This window comes from Callorhinus ursinus, unplaced genomic scaffold (assembly GCF_003265705.2).
Source record: "Callorhinus ursinus isolate GAN/ISIS: 27379988/994484 unplaced genomic scaffold, GSC_fseal_2.0 scaffold25, whole genome shotgun sequence".
NCBI classification, from domain to species: domain Eukaryota; kingdom Metazoa; phylum Chordata; class Mammalia; order Carnivora; family Otariidae; genus Callorhinus; species Callorhinus ursinus.
This window is the reverse complement of record NW_027397087.1, coordinates 25,849,741-25,869,815: the sequence shown is the minus strand read 5'-3', so window position 1 is coordinate 25,869,815 and position 20,075 is coordinate 25,849,741. Positions and strand designations below refer to the sequence as shown.

The 20,075-nt window shown below is 36.5% G+C and overlaps 1 protein-coding gene across 3 annotated transcripts in view; it reads left to right on the top strand.

The window, feature by feature from the left end:
• The window catches only part of RORA (RAR related orphan receptor A), a 707,812-nt gene extending 693,202 nt beyond the window's left edge, over positions 1-14,610 (top strand). For all 3 annotated transcript variants that reach the window (XM_073877103.1, XM_073877104.1, XM_025883747.2), the window contains 5 exons: positions 41-173; positions 834-941; positions 2,421-2,531; positions 3,469-3,581; positions 5,198-14,610. In XM_073877103.1, coding sequence (XP_073733204.1) covers positions 41-173; positions 834-941; positions 2,421-2,531; positions 3,469-3,581; positions 5,198-5,362 — 630 coding nt within the window. In that variant the 3' untranslated portion in view covers positions 5,363-14,610. The remainder of the gene's footprint in view (positions 1-40; positions 174-833; positions 942-2,420; positions 2,532-3,468; positions 3,582-5,197) is intronic.
• Positions 14,611-20,075: the final 5,465 nt, after the last annotated feature.

The window sequence follows — 20,075 nt, the reverse complement described above, 5'->3', positions numbered from 1 at the left end:
GGGTGACCATGTATGTTGATGTGCGTTTGCTCCTCTACAGCAGCGGGAGGTGATGTGGCAGTTATGTGCCATCAAAATCACAGAAGCTATACAGTACGTGGTGGAGTTTGCCAAACGCATCGACGGATTTATGGAACTGTGTCAAAATGATCAAATTGTGCTTCTCAAAGCAGGTATGTGCTTTGCAAGTAAATTTTGCGATCTCTTCCTAACCTGCTTTCACCCGCCTATTAGAGAAATGCTTGGTAAGGAAGGTGTTGGGAACAGTTTTCCCCCAGTGTTAATCACTCGGGTTTCTTTTAGCAGAAACTGAGTCCTTTTTAAAGGTTTCTGAGCCATCTGCAGGCAACCTTCCCTCCATTTTGCTTCTCCTCTGAGTGAAATGATTAATTTGAAGGACACCCACATTCCCCCATCTTACCATCACCTGAGTTTTGTTTCTATCACTCCAGACCCTCGGGAGGTAACAGTAAGTTGCTAGGAACGTTATTTGTGGAACTCAAAGGGACACCCCTGGTTTCTTGGTTTGTTTTAATAAATATGAATCAATAACGTTTTCCTGGCAACTCTGAGACTCTCTTGCAAGACAGAAGAATGCCAGAGAAGTAATTTGTAACCCCGTCTCTCTTCAGGAATACAGGCCTTAGTTAGCTTCAGCATAAATCTTAAATTACGCTAGTCAACTGTGCCCCTTTAAATATAGAGAGCTGATGTGACTGAGAGCATGCAGCCCCACTGTGCTGAATCAGAAAGGGGTCCCTACATTAATGCCTTCACAATAGACAAACATTCACCACGATAAGAAAATCCACACCATTTCTGTCCTCGCTTAGGTTCTCTAGAGGTGGTGTTTATCAGAATGTGCCGTGCCTTCGACTCTCAGAACAACACCGTGTACTTTGATGGGAAATATGCTAGCCCCGATGTCTTCAAATCCTTGGGTAAGGAAATCCGCGTGCTCTGTCTTTGAATCAGGGCCGTAGGAAAATATGGGAGCCCCACCAAAGAGCTAACTGAACAGAATGGAAACTGTTATTTGGAAACAAAAACGAAAGGATTTTATGCTTATGTTACTTTATAGTCACTGCAGAAAATTCACACAGCTCAAACAGTTTTTGTCTATAGTACATTGGAAGGTTTTAGTGTTTTGTTTTACCTAGTTTGTAATCGAAGAAATTTATATTTATATTTCTTTATATTTATATTATAAAATTATATTGTCTTTCCCTTGCAGATTTTAAGAACCAGATTTTCATAGGATAAATTATTCAGATAAACTAGAGAATGTGATTTGATACATAAAATCAAGCAAAGAGTACCTCTCGAATAACAACCATTAATAAGAATGAAATGTAGATATCAAAGAAGAAAACTATAGCTAAGTGAAACTGACATATACTAAAAAAATTATTTTGGATTTCTATAATTTAAATAAAGTGGGATATAATCACTAAGAAGAATGAAACAGTATCCAAGATAAAGTTAAGTGATTTTGAAAACAGTTAAATGACAGAAGGTCTGTATGCTTTAGGAAAGCTCATTGCCATTTAGATACGTACACATAATATGCAAATCTAAAAGAGTAGACATCAAACTTAACCAATTTTTTTTTAGGATTTTATTTATTTTTAGAGAGCGTGTGCGCAGTGGGGAGGAGCAGAGGAAGAGGGAGGAAAAGATGCCCCGCTGAGCAGGGAGCCCAACTTCGGGGCTCGATCCCACAACCCTGAGATCATGACCTGAGCTAGGGGCAGACACTTAACCAACTGAGCCACACAGGCACCCCCAAACTTAACCAGTCTTTTGAGGATGGATTATTATTTTATGGGACTTTCACATTCTATGTTTTCAGTTTTTAATAGCTATAATGATTTTACCACCATACTGTGTCATTGGTTATCATTTTTAAGGGTGGCTTAGATCAAATAGAGTAGAAAACCAAAAATCAGTGAATGTAACATCTCAGTTACATTGTAGATGTTTGACTCTGTTGTTTAAGATTGTGGGTCCTGAAGTCAGGCAGCCTTGCTTTGAATTTCAGGCTGTTTCTTCCTACCTGTCTGAACTTTAGTAATTTTTCTCTCCAAATCTGTTTACTCACCTCTAAAATGATTATAATAATCCCTCCCTCATAGAATTGTTATGAAGCAATAAGGTACCCAAAGGAACCTCTTAGAGTGGTACCTAATAACATGCTAACCTTGCAGCAAAAGTTCACTCTCATTATTTTGAATAGTGAGGATGGTGGTGATAGCGATGATGGCTAAACAGATTTTTCTTTTAAGATTTCAAATTGTTAAACTGTAGAAATGTTATTCATATCCCCTTGGATCTTCAAGTACTAGATCCCTCTTCACCTTATTCCATATTTTTCTCCAAGGATAATAACCAAAATCTTAAACTGTCTTTAACTTTGGCAGGTTGTGAAGACTTTATTAGCTTTGTATTTGAATTTGGAAAGAGTTTATGTTCTATGCACCTGACTGAAGATGAAATTGCATTATTTTCTGCATTTGTACTAATGTCAGCAGGTAAGATAACCAAATAACAATGAAATGCTTTAAAAATTGCCCAGGTAAAGAATTCTTACGAGGTACCTAAGTTGTAATGGCCATAGCATATTCGGGTGCCTACTGAGACAGTGCCACCCTTATTGAATCTAATTTTAAGTTTTATCAAACAGCAAGCCCCCCTCAACCCCCAACGCATACATGTACCCATTTAAGAAGACCTCATGCCATTCTGATACAGTCTTAAAAAATGAAAGTTGAGGAAAACCCAGTCCACAATTAACCTCTTGATATCATGAGAAATGCTCTGGGAGAGTAGGGTTGCCCTTCTTAACACAAATCTCCAAGAGAATATGGTTTTTAAGACATCCTACTTTTTCTTAAGATTCATTTGGATGTCATCCACAAGTTTATCTGAATTTAATCTGTTTTCAACTAGTACTGCCTCCTGGGGATAATCTGTTTTGCAAATTTACTGTCTTCTGTTTGGCATTCTTACACAGAAAGACCAAATTCATAACCCTTAAGTCATTTGGAATGATCTTGACAATTTTAGTTGCCTTAGATTATAAGGCAATTTTCATATTTGCCAGAAAGGCTAGCAGGATTGCTATGAGTATTTCATCCAGAAATATACTTATTAGAAAGATTTGAGCGTCCATGGTGGTTTCATTTGCCCTTGTGTATGGCCTTAGATTTAAATTTAAATGTCTATCCTTTTGGAAGGAGAGGACTCTCCCCTCCTTTAAGGATCAGTAAAAATGGAAAGCTTTACCACTCTATCTTAGATCAGTCTTCCACTGCTTTAGGAGCAAATTTTGAACAAGGAATAAAACTGGACTTTTGTTCTCTAATTCTGCATTGTGGCATAATAATCTGTGTCTAAGAGTCCGGAGGAATTGGGGTGTCCCGATAGCACGTAGGAGAAATACTAAGAAGTATCATTTTTAATGTTTAGATCGCTCGTGGCTGCAGGAAAAGGTAAAAATTGAAAAACTGCAACAGAAAATTCAGCTAGCTCTTCAACATGTCCTGCAGAAGAATCACCGAGAAGATGGAATTCTAACAAAGGTAAAAGGGAAAGGTGTCTGGTTGGCATGGCCTGAACTATCCCTTGCCACAGGTCTTGCTGCCAGCCACCCTTACAGGTCATCTTACCGGCCCCCAGAGGTATCCGTAAGCAATAGGCTACTGAAGAAATATCTCCATTTCGATAAACTTGGTTGGGCCAAAATTCGGGTTAAGTTCTACTTCCTATGATTGGTTGTGAAGTGTCCTGCAATAATAGGAAAATGGTAGAAATTTTTTTTTAAGCATTAATACGTTCTGGAAATCTTCCTCCTATTCCATCTAAGTTGTGCATAAAGCAGAGTTAATGTTCTGCATTGATATAAATTAGAAAAAGAATCTTCGAATTTAGAAGGAGGAAGTTATAAAGGACTAAAACAAGCAGGATAATCACATATTCTAATATTAGTTCTATTTCCATTACATTCATTAGTAATCAACAGAAAGTGACTTTTGTATTTTCTTCATCAATTTCCCATTACTGCCCCGTATTCAAAGCATAAGGCTTCATTTTTGCTAATTATTACCTTTTGCAATAAAAATATGATTAGGATGTCAATTTAAAGTATGCTAATTTTCTTCAGTGCTAATGCTAGTAGTATGTATTTGGTCCTTGAAAAATCAGCCTTATTCTTTCTTAGACTATTTTATGTGTTTTGTTGTTCAAGAAGATGGATTTGAGCGGTTTGGGTTTCTCTTCCTGCTTTCTTTTCTTTTCTTCTGATAGCTAGATTAGGTCGGAGAGGGGAAGTTGGGGGTTAATTGCTGCTTTGTTTTTATTTTGGACCTGTTCAATGAGAGATTGAGGCAGGAATGGAAAATAGAAGAACTCTCCAGACCCTTACCTTCTTCTTCATCTTCTTGCCCCAGTGCAAGGATACAATTAGGTTCTTTCATTTTGGAGAGCACGTAGCACATGGACAAGATCTGTCAAACACGTTTCTTAGGATTATTTTGGCTGAAATAATACATCATTTGCACAGTGTTTTGGAGTTTAAAAAAGCATTGTTTCAAGCTGTTACTGTCTTCAACTGGTAAATGGTCAATGCTGAGACTTCCGTCCAGGCCTTCTGACTATTCTTTCTTCTGAGCCTTCTACTCAGACCCAGAATTGGTTTGTCCAGGCCAAGGTCTTTCCAAGAAGAAACTCGTTGTCATTGGAGTTGGCTAGTCCTGGTTCTGCATAAAATGTGTAGGGGACGCGCTCATCGGCAGTTGCAGCCCATGACTGCTTCCTTGTCTTCTTCTCTGTCACCAGACGTCTTCTTGCTCCACAGCAGTGGAGGGCAGGGTTGGGGATGGGAGAGCAGAAAGCGTGTTGGAATAGGAGAAGGAGGTGAGAGGCTTGGGTTCTTATCTCACCTCTGCCACGTTTGCTCATGAACATCTTTTCAGATTATTGTATTATTTGTCTTCAAAATTGTATTTAATGTATACCTGGTATCCCATGATATGCCTAAAATTTGTTTTTACCAATCTTCCTTCTGGGAAGAACATGTTAAGCCACTTTGAGTGTGTTTCACCTTTGTAAACAATGTTGTAGAGATCATCCAGATTCCCTGATTTTTGATGCTTATGTCTGTTCTCCCCTCACAACGTGTCCTTTCTTCCACTTACAGTTAATATGCAAGGTGTCTACATTAAGAGCCTTATGTGGACGACATACAGAAAAGCTAATGGCATTTAAAGCAATATACCCAGACATTGTGCGACTTCATTTTCCTCCATTATACAAGGAGTTGTTCACTTCAGAATTTGAGCCAGCAATGCAAATTGATGGGTAAATGTATCACCTAAGCACTTCTAGAATGTCTGAAGTACAAAACATGAAAAACAACCACAACAAAATTAACCGAGACACTTTATATGGCCCTGCACAGACCTGGAGCTCCAACACACTGCACATCTTTTGGTGATCGGGGTCAGGCAAAGGAGGGGAAACAATGAAAACAAATAAAAGTTGAACTTGTTTTTCTCATGCATATGATTTCCATTATGCCTACAGATATGGACCCTTTTTCTGTCTCAACTTCTTGATCATTGACCTCTGTTTACAACTGAAGGAGGGTACTAAAGTCGGAGGATTTCCTTTTCTTTGTAGCTCACTGCCCACAGACTTTCTGCAGAGTCACCAATCTGTTGGTACCAACAGAGAGCCCTGCAATAATCGGTACCTGGTGTGCATAGCGGAGGTGGCGGCATGACTTTGCACAACTTGCTCTTTGTTTCATGAAGGAAGTCTTTATGTTTTTCCACCGATTATTGCCAGTCAGCAGGATGGTATGAAAAGGGTCCATAGCACTAGCAACAATAGCATTATAATATATTACAGGGTAAATGGGCATGAAGACTATATATAGCTAAAAGAGATATTGTTTATATATTGTTTTAATTAATATAAAATGTAGTTACTGGTGTAGCTTTTCCTGTTGAATTGATAAGGCACTTTCATTTTGCACCTTTTTCTTTAAATGAAATGCTAGCGTGTTCACTGTTGTGTCGCATGTGCACCAGAAACACAAGTTTAACTGAGAAGGCTTGGAAGGAACGTCAGGAGGTATTTATGCTGCTGTTTACAAAGGACTTTGAAAAGACTGGCTGGTCATATCTAGAAATCATGATGTGGATTATTATTTTTTTTTTTTTACACTTCATTTGGAATTAGAAATGGAACTCTCCCTAAATTATACTTTGCTTCTTGGTAAGCTTAAGGATAGATGTGTTTATGCTTCATACAAAGTTGAATGATCGATTGGTGCTATGGACTTATACCATCATGCACATTATTTTTTTTAAAAAAGCTTTTTTAAATGCCACCTCATGGAGGCAGGGAGGGAGGGGAGGCTCATTTCACACAATTCAGTACTTATATGGACTCAGTCTCCACTTGGAATTCTTATGCTTTGAGAACAAATCAGTAACCCAAATATTTATTGGAATTCAGCTTTTATTATAAGAAGGACCCAAAGATTATATCTGGAGCAAACACACACTGCCCATGTGAGGACATGAAGCATTTACTTTGTGAATGGTTATGTTCTTGGTATAATCTTGGAACCCTAAGAGTATATCTCAGAGTGAACTAGCTCTAGACTAGCTGCCTCTAGATGCTATAATTCTAGAATATTGCGCTCCATATTTCACAGACAATGGATAGAAGGGTGAGGGAGGTATGTAACACTGAACCAGTTTCTCTTATTTAAATATTAAATATTTTAAGCATTCAAAGTGAAGTTGATGCTAGCCGCAAACATTTACTCTTGTATTTATCTTCATTAGAAAACTGTGGACTGTAATTTATTTTATTAAATATTTAGAAGATTGTTTGGCTTTTGTGTTCAGGTGAGAAATATTGAATGTTTTGTTTAATTTCATGTTTTGGAGGGTTTTTTTAATTTTAATAATTCCCAGTGGGGGAAGGGCGAATGAACAGTCTGATATACACGTGTGCATATTTTAAAAATAAGTGCCCTTTGGAAACGTAGGCATTAGAAGATGATTTTAGTCAGTCGGGGTGGGATTCAAACTTCTGGTCTGACATGAGAGACCATGTTTATACAGAAAAGGGAACATCTTCTCATAGCATAAAGGTGGGAGTTTCTAGGCAGCCCTTTATAGCAGACAAAGTGTCTCTACCACCAGGGTCCTCCTGAATCTTCCCTAGGAATTGTGGCTCCTGATGTCGCGTAGATCACAGCACGGGCTTCCCAGAGCCCTTTACTCTGGCTTTAACTCCAACTGATTTTCTGACTTGTTTCCTGGGGGATTTGGAAAAGAGGAAGGAATTTTTCACACAGAAGTGTGTATGAAGCCTAAATAACATCTTAATTTTTTTTTCAAAAATATACTAAGGGTTTAACCATAAATAGAAGACGAGAGTAATATTTACTTAAATTTCTTACAAGTATATTAAACTTTATGTGAGTGTTTATATAGAGAGGTTAACTATCAGCATATAGTATTTATATTTGGGCAAAAAGGGTTAAATCAAATTTTTTAATTTAAATAAGCATAGTTCCTTTAAAGATCAATAGTATTTATACTCTGAAAAGAGTACCAAGCTTAGTTCAGTTATTTATTTGTCCATTTTTTTTTCCTATTGTTTCTCCTGGGGGGGGGGGGAGATGGTGTGTTTTTATTTTGGTTTGGTTTTTGGTTTTTGGTTTTTGTCATTCTGAGTCACTAAATTTGGGGATGGTTTTATTAGAGTATATTAACTTCTTTTTAACCAAAGCTTTCTGAATATGACCAGCCTCAGGTGCTAGCGCATTAAAGAGCAACTAAACCGAATTCCAGTGTCCATTTGTGAAGTGATAAGAGTTAATTGAACTTCTCAAAGGGTGAGAGAGAGAGCATAATGTTGAGCTTAAAAGAAATTCCTTTTCCCAGAAAGGATTTTGCATGTACCAAATGCAAAAAAAAAAAAAAAAAGATGCTTGATCTCAGTAGTCGTCACGCCATGGTGACATTGCTTTTAAAATAAACCAACATACATTGACATGATGCTGCTACCAGGTCTTTCTGAAAGAAAAGCAAGGTGAGGACTTTAAGAGCAAAATACGTTGCCAGTGTAGGGACAGAGCAGGGGAGGCGTGCTCAGTGAACAGAGGGAACAACCATTATTTGGATCAAAGTTGGGATCTGAAGTTAAACAATAAATTCAGTTTAAAAAAATGACGTATAGAAAAGGATGTGAAAACCTTTGCGTTTTTATTTTCTTCTTATAGAAACACCTGTGTGATGACACAGACTACTTGGTGATACAGAATAATGATTGTTTAAGAGTTCTTATAATTAAAGTTTCCTAAACTTAAATATCCAGTAGTCTTTTAAAGATTGGAATCACATCATTGTTATCCCAGTTGCTATGATGCCTTTTATATAGTTTTTTCATAGAGGGTGCATAAGGCTTTTTGTATGAAGTCTGAATACCTTTGGTTACAGTGGTGTCAGATGGTGGCATTATATTCTGAAGAACCTGGCCTTGGTCACAATGAAAACAAAAGTGCAGATGAAAGTGCTTTTTTGGACAGTTTGCAAATTGTGTTAAAGCTATGGATTTTTTTTTAAGTGTTCAGCATCCTAATTTGCGTTAAAGCTATGGATTTTTTAAAAAGTCTTCAGCATCCTAATTCACCCTTCCTAACTTAAGGAAAATGTAACTTAAGACACTGCTTCTAAGTTTGGTTGTTCTTTAGAGTGTGGATACCCAGATCTCTGTGAGCATATGGGGGTGGGCTGAGGGCCAGGTGAGGAGGGAGTGTGTGTGTGTGTGTGTGCGTGCGTGTGTGTGTGTGGTTTTCGTGTGTATGATGTGCGTGTGTCGGACCGCTTCTAGGCTACTAAGTGTCAATGGAAAAGAAAATGTATTCAAAATACTTAAATCAAAACTAGAAGATGGGGAAAAAAAAGATTTATTCTATACAAAGCCTTGTCTGGACCACTTTAGAGAGACTTCTATTTTTTTAACCCTTCTATAAATATTTGATGGCACTTGAAATATTCCTGCAATAAAATGTGATTTGTGTAAAGAAAAAAAAAAGATTTTGTAATGTGAAACAAAGAAAGAAAGTAATGTAATTTTCTAAAAAAAAAAATACAAACAAACAAACTTTGTATTATTTTCTTGATGGAATTTGTCTATCTGTCTTTGGAAAACTTTTTATTTCATTGAATGTGCCATAGTAGAAATATGTGTTTTTAGTTTTAGACTAAGGAATAGCTGTTTGTGTTCCGACATTCCAAAATGCAAAACAACCTAGTAGAATCTTTAATGAAAAGGTTTAAGTAGGATGTAAGCTTCTCTCATTGTTGCTTTTTTGCACATGTTCTTCATTCCTCTCTAGTGCAATATGTACATAGAGCACTTGCGGGTGTACCTTGATCCCTCAGGGAAAAAAATACATATTTGTACAGTTTTGGTTTTTTGGTTGGTTTTTTGTTTTTTTGTTTTTTGTTTTTTTGTTTGTTTTTTGCCTTTTGTTTTTGGCTAAGGAATGTCGATTGAATCACTTGTTATTGTTGAGGGGCAGCCAGATAATAATCCTAAAGCCACTGTTTTCAAACATTGATTGTTTAAATCATGTGTCCTTCCAGTGCTATTATTTTAAGATAATAATAATAATAAAAAGTTATTTTCTGACAGTTCTTTGTGCTGATTGGTGAAAAAAAAAGGGTAAATAAGCACCTTATGATTGACTTACTGTGAATGACAATCCATCTTGATATCAACAATAGAAGCCCTATCACTTTGGAGTTGGGGTTAAGAGTCAGAAACAATGTGCTCAGGGATCTTCTAAAACTCTTCAAACAGGGTGGCCAGTACTACTGGGACAAATTGTGTTTTTTATTATTAATAATAGTGATAATAATACTATCCCTCAAGGCACAAGTGAACTGTATAGAATTGCGCGTGTGTGTGTGTGTGTGTGTGTGTGTAAACTCTTCACTATAGTCTCATTTTGTTGAGTTCAAAAACGTATGTGTTCTTCAGTCCCATGTGGTTAAAAATGTTGAATAACTTCCAAAGCAGTATAAGGTTATGCCAGTATGTTCACAAGATAAATCAATAGGCAGCATACCAACAGAGAGCATCACTTCAAGTGCAGTCCTACCTACTCCATTTACTTCTAATAATTAAAATGTTCATGCCAAATATATTCATAGCATTATATATTAGAAATTTTCCAATTCTACATGGTATGCAAAAAATTGTTTAAACCAGTAATGAGACAAGAGCCCTGCCTATCAGTGCAGTAAAAGAGGTGAAAGTTTGAACACATTTTTTTCAAATGCCAGCAAATAACTTATCTTGATTGTGTTCTCTAGAAGCAAACCAAAAAATCCCTTTATTGAACACAATTCTTCTACACTTACAGTTTTCGTCTGTTGAATTAATACAAGAGCTAATGTTTAAAGACAAACAAAACCCAACTATGTAACAGCGCCACAAGCCGGCTTTTAGGGTTACATTTGACATTTTTGCAATATAGCTTCGTTCTCATGTTTCCATGTATTTTCATAAGGTCAGTGAACCTCAGTATAATTGTTGGCTTTGATTCTTCCATACCTGGAATACACATTCAGAAGAAGCTTTTACATATATTCTTACTACCATAGCAGAGTATAATTTGGGAAAACTTTCCATGTTGTTTAGATGAAAAAGAAACTTTGACCTTGTTGTTTTTGATAATAAAGACTATGGAAAATGGCAGAAATCTCTCTCTCTTTCTCTCTCCACCTATATATATACATGTATACATATATATATACATATATTCATACACACACACACAGGTTATTGACATTTTCACATACTGTAGCACGTGATTGCCACGTCTTATAAAGATATGCTACAACAGAACCCTATAAAAACAACTTTATACTATGGATCAGATGAACAGAAATATAATTGCAACAGTAAATCTTGATCTATTGCTAATAGTCTATGATACAAGTCTTCATTCTATCCCTAAACACTAGTATTATTAAAGAGGTTCCACCAGATTTGATTAAAGAGGCCTTCCTATTATTGTTTATTCTTAAGATATGAGAAGGCTGACGACAATGTCTTTACAAAGCAATCGGTTTCACTTCTGGGTTAGTTGCTTGTTTGTGTAAGGAAGATCAGTTTTGTCAGGCTCTCAGAATAATTTTTAAAGTAATCCAGAAGCCTGGCTTTATACCAAGGAAATATAGATGGAGGGATCTCCATGTTTAACCAGACCCTCAGATCTTAGAGCAATAAATACATTCAGTCATTTACTTACTTATAAATGAATGACAGAATATTCAAAACAAATAAACAATGTTTTTTTCAGCAATGCAATATAACATGGAGGAAAGCATGTTAGAAAAGTGAATATGAATATTTTAAATAGATGCCTATAGAATACGTGTTTGCTGTTTACATTTAGTGTGTCTGCCACATTTTCTTCTACTTTTTTCCTTCTGAGAACTAATGAAAGCTTGCTATTAGCTTTGACACACTGCACACACCATTATGTTGTTCTCTAAGAGCAACTAAATTCTCTCCAGTGTCCCGTGTGTTTCCTTTCTCACTCATTATTACTTTAACGTGGATGAAAACTATTTCTAGGAACTTGGTTATTATTGAACAGATTGCATAGGTAAATGCAGATAATTCTCGAGCAATATAGTGAATATGATTTCACACACAAAAAAATCCGTATGTACTGTACACATCTTCCTGAATCCAAAATTCTCTTATCCACAGTGGTTTGAAATCTCATATAAAACAGTGGTAAATTTTTAAACATTAGGACATTAGCTGGCTGCTTCTTTAAATGTACCTGTATTGTCTTCCTGCTCCTTTTGTGGAGATGTGTTTTTGTATTGGATGTTTGGGCCAATGGGAGGCTTCAAGCTACAACATATTTTCCCAGTTTAAATATATTTAACATATGACAAACCCCAGACAAGGCTTTTAATATGTATAAAGAACTGCAGTGTTAGGTGGTTTATTTGCAAACCGTTTTCAATGTTGTCCATTTTTATGGCACCTTTAACAATATTCTTGTTTCCAAAGTACAAAAAAAAATAGGTTAAATAATCTAGCCATAACTGAATGTCAAGCAATAAAACAAATGACTTTTGTGCATAGACTTAAAAAAATACAAATCTTAGACATCTGCATGTAAATGCAATCTCTTGTTTACTGCTTTCTTCAACTTGAGCAATTGATTCCTTATTTACTATTAACTTAAGAACTTGTAATGGCCTGTACACATTTTCTCTCTTACTCTTCTTTCAAATTTACCTTCGTCCCTGCTTTTAAGTCATAATATTTAATGTTGTTCTGCACATCTCTATACAGTTAACTTTTGGGCTTTCATTCTGTATAGATAAGAAAATGTTATATTATAAACAGCCTACTCAGTGCAAATATTTATCTGTTTATCAAATCCACAATATGCTGTATAATACTGGTTTTACTATATAATCTATTTTAGACATAGCTGTTTAGAACTAGAGTGTGCTATTTTTGTGTTTTTCTGATGTGTGGTGCTAGATAAGTTACTTTTGTGAACAAAAAAAAGTCCCTTTTATTCCTAGACAATACCACCTTTGGGTCTTGTTAATTTCACTGAGTATAACTCTATATTTGTATATATATATACATAAATATATATCTACCTGTTCCCAACTAGCAGCTGTATCAGAGTGCTGGATTTGGGACATGCTTTTCTCTTTAAATACATAATATCATTATATAAATTATTCTAGAGTGTATTTAATTAGGATAAAATTACTTCCTTAGTATGGATATTTGACATCGATAGGGTGAATTTGTTTATAAATATGGATATATGAAAACTTAGCATTTACTTTATGTTTGCTACTTGGCTTTATACCATATCTCCTGAGCTGAAAAATAATTTGCCAGGCCTTCGAGATCTAAAGAAACACTCTAGTTTAATGGAGTAATATTTCTTTTTTCTTACTAAGGAGTTATATTATTGGCACCTGACAGAGTTGTGTACTTAGCTCCTATTATAGATAATAGGCATTTCTATAAAATATCCTTGGTGGCTTGATGGCAGAATAAACCTTTCCCCTCCTACCTGAGCCATGAGAAGCATGGAGACATCGGCTATCATGGCAGAACACGGGCCATAAAGCAAATTTGACAAGGGACGTTCTGTTTCAATATGACCTCAACCCAGTTCCATGAACTGAGTGAAAGACCTTCGTTTTAAAAGTCACTTAATAATGAGCTTAAAACTCTTTCACCTCTTCTCCCAAGACCTATTGGCATTGTTAAAAATCAAAGTATATCAAATATCTAACTAAGGATGTAGTTAACCTTATTAAATATTGATTAGAATTGTTCTGTAATATTACTGAATTTGTAAGATCTTTAGCAAAGATTTTTGAGCAATTTATAAATATAGAGCAAATGTTTCTGTTTACTGCACTTTTTGTAATTGAAGGTGATAAATTCTCAAGCCATGGTTATTGGCTTCCATGCACTGCATATTTACCCACAATTCTAGACATTTTCCATTTTTATGGAAGAGTTGCTGTTACCTTAGTTATAAATGCAATCATGTGGTTAATGAGAGCGAATGCTAATAGTTAACCTTTTGAAGTGAATTGGCTACAGTTTAGGGAGAAATCTCTTTTACTACAAATCACGTCATTCCTTATTGCTTCACTTAGAGATTGAAACCTATTGGGTTTTTTTTGTTTTGTTTTTTAAGCACCATTTAGTATCCTAAACTTCCTGAGAGTAGAGATTGTATCTCTTTGTGTCTACACAATGGCCAGCACATGTCAGCATTTGATAATTGTTAAATGACAGGTGTGCCCAAATTAAAATTTTTTCCTGGGATTTTTTTTTTTTTTGGTAAATTTATAAAGTATGTCAAGCCTTATGGTTAACAATTTCTTCTACAATCAAGTATTAAAGCCACATTTAAAAAGACCACATGAAATGCTGATTCTAATTGTGTGTAGGTCTTGAAGATTAAGCACACAAATTTCACAAAACTCTGTGAGTAACGAACTCAGCCTTCTGTAAATATACATGCAAGTTTGGAAACAGTAATACTGTACCTATAAATATATGCTGTCTGTTTTGTGTACAGTATGTAAAAACTCCTTTTCTGCCACACTAAAAATGCAAGCCATTTATGGGAATCCTAAAAATAGTATTGTACTAAAACTTTGCTAATGATCTTTATTAGAGGATCATCCAACTTTTCACTTACATTGGGTTTTCTTTTCAATTCACTCTTAACGGTAGTCTGCTTATTTCCAGCTGTTTGTTATTTTATTGAGTCCTCAATTTAAAAAAAAATATTTTGATTCATTTTGTAAATACAAGCTGTAAAAAAAAGAGAGATTTAATGTTGTCTTTTAAATACTCCGATTTTCATTCTAATATGAATGTTGTTATATTGTACTTAGAAACTGTACCTTTAATATTACATTACCTTTATTAAAAGTGCATTGAACACATCAATTTTAGATGTGCTTTATGTACTATTATCCTATAATAAAATTTCAGCTTCTAATGGAACACTTGCCTTGTTTTTATTCTTTTTTCCTGGTTGTTGAGTTGCCTTGTACATAGTTTTCTAGCTCACATTTTGTCTCCAGAAAATGGGCTAGTAGAACCCTGCTACTCAAAGTGTGGTCCACAGATCAGTAGCACCAACATTACCTACAACCTTGACCTTATTTGAAATGCAGAGTTCTTGGTGCACCTGGGTGGCTCAGTCGTAGGGCTCAGGTCATGATCCCAGGGTCCTGGGATTGAGCCCCACATCGGGCTCCCTGCTCGGCGGGAGGCCTGCTTCTCCCTCTCCCACTCCCCCTGCTTCTGTTCCCTCTCTTGCTGTCTCTGTCTCTGTCAAATAGATAAATAAAATCTTAAAAAAAAAAAAAAAAAAGAAATGCAGAATTCTGGACACCTTCCCAGACCTACTAAATCAGAATCTGCATTTTTGTAAGATCCCTAAGTGACTGGTTTGCATACTAAAGTTTGGGAAGTACTGGTCCGTAGTACAGTACTTTTTAAAAAATAATTCATTTCCATTTGCTGAGGGAGAAATGTATAGAAGGATCGAACTACCTTTTGGATCAGAGAAGTCAAGGAAAGAAGTTTTAACTTGTGAGATAATATCTATTGATTGGTCATAGCCACCAGAAATGCAGAATTGAGGATTCTTAGGCTGCTTGCTGTCTCAAAGAAGGATGCCATGACTGATTAGTGGTATCTGCCCTGATACATGGGAGGAGAGAAATTCTGAATGCATACCATACTTTGTTATCTTTGCTTTGGAAATCATTAAAATGGAATGTCAGAAATGATGCCAAACACTGTAAAAAAAATCTGACCTTACCTGAGCTGTCTTTGCGCTACCCCAGCCCAACCACCTCTTGAATAGATTATATAGGCATAAACTAATACATTTTAAATCAGCTAAGTATCACACTGTTTTCATGATGCAAAACACCTCATCATAAATTATTTTGAAAGTAATGTCACGGACATCCAAATTATAAAATATCCTGAAGTCAGAATAAAGACAACTGCACTGGCATTTTCCTCCACATGCGTACTACAATACCTGTGTCTCTTGCACTCAGGAAAATAAATATTTGAACTGATCCCAGAAGTTGCTTCCTGTGACAGTCCCTAATCCTGCTTTTATCTCCAACTGCCTCAGAAAAGAGGAAGAATGAGATTATGCATGTGAAATATTTGTAGACTGTCAAGTTCTAGATAATTATAAATATTCACCACATTCCAGTATCTCAGGAAATTGGAAATGAATGAAAATAATGGAGTTCAAGTTATGAAATCCATCACCTCCAGGCCTTTGGCCAAATGCATGCCTAAGCTCCTTCTGATAAAAACAATGGTTTACACTCACCTCTCCATCATGGATTAACTTGCCCAGCTTCAAGAGGGAACTATAACTGGAGCATAAGAGGGATTTCTTACCATTCTGTATATAATGATTTCATGGGAGAATTAGAAAGGAAAACAGATGTCAGGTTAATAACCTCTTGGGGAAAAGCAAAAGCAATAATCATAGTAAGACCTGACCACAGTGTGTCTTGGTTGGTACTGTTACTGCTAAGCTTTGTCTCATGAGGCAAGATCAGTCTAGCCCCCCAAAATTAGACTTCCACTTTTAATGTGCCCTTGGATCAAATGGACCAATGCAGAGCAGGCCTTGGCTTCTCATGACAGGTCTGTGAAAAGACCATGTGCTGGGGAAGGTAACTGCTGATGTGCTGAGATGCAGCTCAGCACATTCACTTCCCCTTTTGAACAAGAAACTGGAGTTGGGGCCCAGTACTGTTCAAAGCCATGGTCTAAAAGAGACTGTTAATATCATATAAGTCGCCAGAGACAAGAATAAAAACCTTCTTGCCTAGGGGATTTCAGGAACATTGGGAGGAAGGAGGGAATTTTTGTCAAGAGAACACGCCTGGATCCCAGAAGAATCATACTGATGGATCCTCAACTTTTCTTAAGGCAAGCCTAGACTCTCAATATTGGCAGAAGCCTACTGCTAAATTAACAGGCACTCTAATTTCACTGTATCACTAGTTATGAGCTGGAAAAAAGTCCTTTTTAAATTTTCTAATGTCATTTATTTCTAGCCTTAATACATTGACTTTGTCTCTGGGTTTTTTTGTTTTGTTTTGTTTTTTTCTCCTCAGGAGGGGGACTACTGTCTCCAGTCAAATATAGTCATGTCTCAGCAATCCATTTATTGCTTATCCACTTGATGGGCTTCTCAAACAACATTTTTAATTCCAGGATGATTTCCTCTTTGTGGGGGAGAAGTTGTTTCAACTATTTATTGCTTAGAGAACAAAAACTAATTTTAAGATTAGCCTCACCCAAAATTATGATAGTAACCTCCTAACAAATCTCACATCCACCTTTTCTACCATTCTTTCTTTATCCCTCCAATAAAATACATACTGTATTCCAAAGACGAATCTAAATAATTGCTTGCTTATCTTACTTGAAATGATCTCTTCAGTCATCAGCCTCTCTCCCTCTCTCTGTGGGAGAGCTAGAGGCTTCCCATAAAAGACCAGCATTCAGCTGAACAATTAGTTCCGGTTTATTTTGGTTTGTTTGTTTTTAATGCAGGGACCATGTAATACAGAACACTATGAAATATACTTCACAAAATATCATCTTCTGAGTGGAAAATTTTGAACATGTTAGCCACTCTCCTCTGAAACAGGATAGCCTGGGCCGGAGCATTATGCTGGTTTTCAGGAGTAATGATAATTCCCTCCCCACTTGAAATACATTTATTGTTGAAAAGCCAGGTTTGAACAAACTGCTTTTGGCAACAGTATTTCCCCCAATAGCTCTGAATCAATTCCTAGATCAAAATCTCTTTCCTAGAGAACTATTTCTGAATTCTCATTTTGAGAGGACATTATGGATGATTTTAAGTTCATGAAACAATTCCCTGAGTGAAGTAGTTGCCACACAATAAACTCTCCAAGGCTTAGCTCATCCCAAATCAAGCAGAGGAAGCTCATTAGCTGAAGGGTAGGAAAATGACTTGGTACTAATAAAAAATAGATGATCATGAATATTTCTCTGTCTTAGTCCACAAGAAGAAAGACACATCTGGAAGCAACTGTAGTAACTTCATTTAGCCAGGTGGTTGCTGTTTTTAAGAGTTCTTTTTGAAATTTGGTTCAATAAAACATTTTATAAACTCAAAATAAGTACCTACAGTTATAAATTCTCTTAAAATGAAATTGATTTCTCATTCAACTTCTGAGTTTGTTTTTCAGTTTAGCAAGAATGGAAAACCAAATCTTTCTTCTGCCTAAAAATCCACAGAATAAAATGATACGATCACTTTGGAAAACAGTTAAACATAAATTTACATACAGTCGAACAATTCCACTCCTTGGTTTCTGCTCAAGAGAAATGAAAACACAATGTCACACAGAGATTGGTAAACAAATGCTCATAACAACATGATTCATAATAGCCAAAAAGTGGAAACCATCTAATGTCTGTCAACCATTGCATGGATAAACAAAATGAGGCATATCCATAAATGCACTACAATTTAGCAACAAAACTAACACCTACTGCAACATGATCTTAAAAAATATTCTGCCAAGAGAAAGAATCCATATTGCATAATTTTATTTATATGAAATGTTCAGAAAAGGTAAATCTATAGAGATGGAAAGCAGATTTGTGTTTGCCTGGGGCTGGAAGGTGGGAAGAGAGATTAACTGCAAAAAGGCACAAAGGATTTTTCAGGGTAATGGAATGTTTTAAGATTTGGCAGTGTTGACTGATGGTTGCAAAACTCCATACATTTACTAAAAATCAGTGAGTGATACAAATAAAATTGATGAATTTTATGATACATAGATTACACCTCAATAAAGCTGTTTTTAAAAGTATGCACACACAAACACACACAGACACACACAGACACACACAGACACACACACAGACACACACACACACACACACACACACACACACACACACACACACTGGTTTCTCCAACACCCAGAGAGTAAAGTCCGAAGTCCAAATTCTCTAACATAGCATGAAAACTCTATCCCCTTCTCCCTTTCCAGTCCAATGGCCCTCATTTCCCACAAACACAGCAGTGCAATAGATTTTCCCTTCCCCAGAACATGCAGTGCTGTTTCACATTTCTGCACTTGAATTCCCCACCTGAAAACCCACAACCCCTTCTCTACCCAGGGAACTCCTACTCATCTTTCAAGACGCAATGTAAATTAAACTTCTCTGAAGTGGTACCTTAGCTGTCTCAATCAGAATAAGTTCCTTCCTCGTCGTGTTCCCATAGAATCGATGCATGTGTATGTGTGTATGTGTGTGTGGTGTGTGTGTATGTGTGCATGTGTTGTATGCGCGCGCGCGTGTGTGTGTACCATTTCTTATTTGTATTATAATCATTTGTTTACAATGCCACCTCCACTGTGGGTTTTTGTGTTTTTCTGGAAGGCAGAAAAAAAAACCCTATATACTAATGGCTATTTTATGTTGAACATTTACTCTTTGCAATGTGCTTTTCACATGTTACTTCTAATCCTCATAGCAACCCTGTAGGTGAGAAATTACTGTCTCCATTACCCAAATGAGGAAATCAAGGCTCAAAGAGGAGGCACAACATGTGTAGGATCACACTGGCAGTAAGCAGGAAAACTGAGATAAAATCCATATCAGCTAGACTCCGAAAATCCATGTACTTTTAACTAAAGTGCTTCTGGTTCACAAGTAGAACATAAAGAAGAAAGGATACATATATTCAATGTATCGTAATGGCAAGAGTTGTTAAGACCTGATTATTAGTATCCATTCTATCACTGATCATTTAATGTTGGAAAAGTCATTTGACAACCTGGGACTCGGTTTCTTTATCAGGAAAATAAGAAGTTGGACAAGATAATCTCCAAAGTTCCTTCTGGTTCTAAGAGTGCTGATTCTATGTGCCATCTTGCAACCACTGGAAATCAAATATACCAAACCAGCGCATGCTCTTTGATGATAATCTGTAATCTCAACACAGGCCATATCTGGTGATATTACCATAACACACTACCATGGGCTGATCCCAGCAGCATAAGTGCTTGAACATTTCTTGTGCTATTTCTTAAGCAGCTGTTAAAGAGTAGGACAGGGCTCCCAATTCTCTCTGACTGCATGCCTTATGAAATAGTACCCAACACTTGAAATTCTACACTGCCTTAATGTCCACCTCTGTCCTAGCACAGGCTGTCAACGTTACTCACCTAATAAATGCTACCTGCACAGCGCCAGGCATTGCTCCAGCTGATTTGCAAGTATTCACAAGTATTCTCCTAACCTGCCTCTTCCCTACAATTCATTGAATACATTGCCAGATAAAGTTTCCCGAGACGTAGAAACTCTCACTGTGTCATTCCTCTGCTGATAAGCAACCTCCACCCCCCAAGCCCAGCATT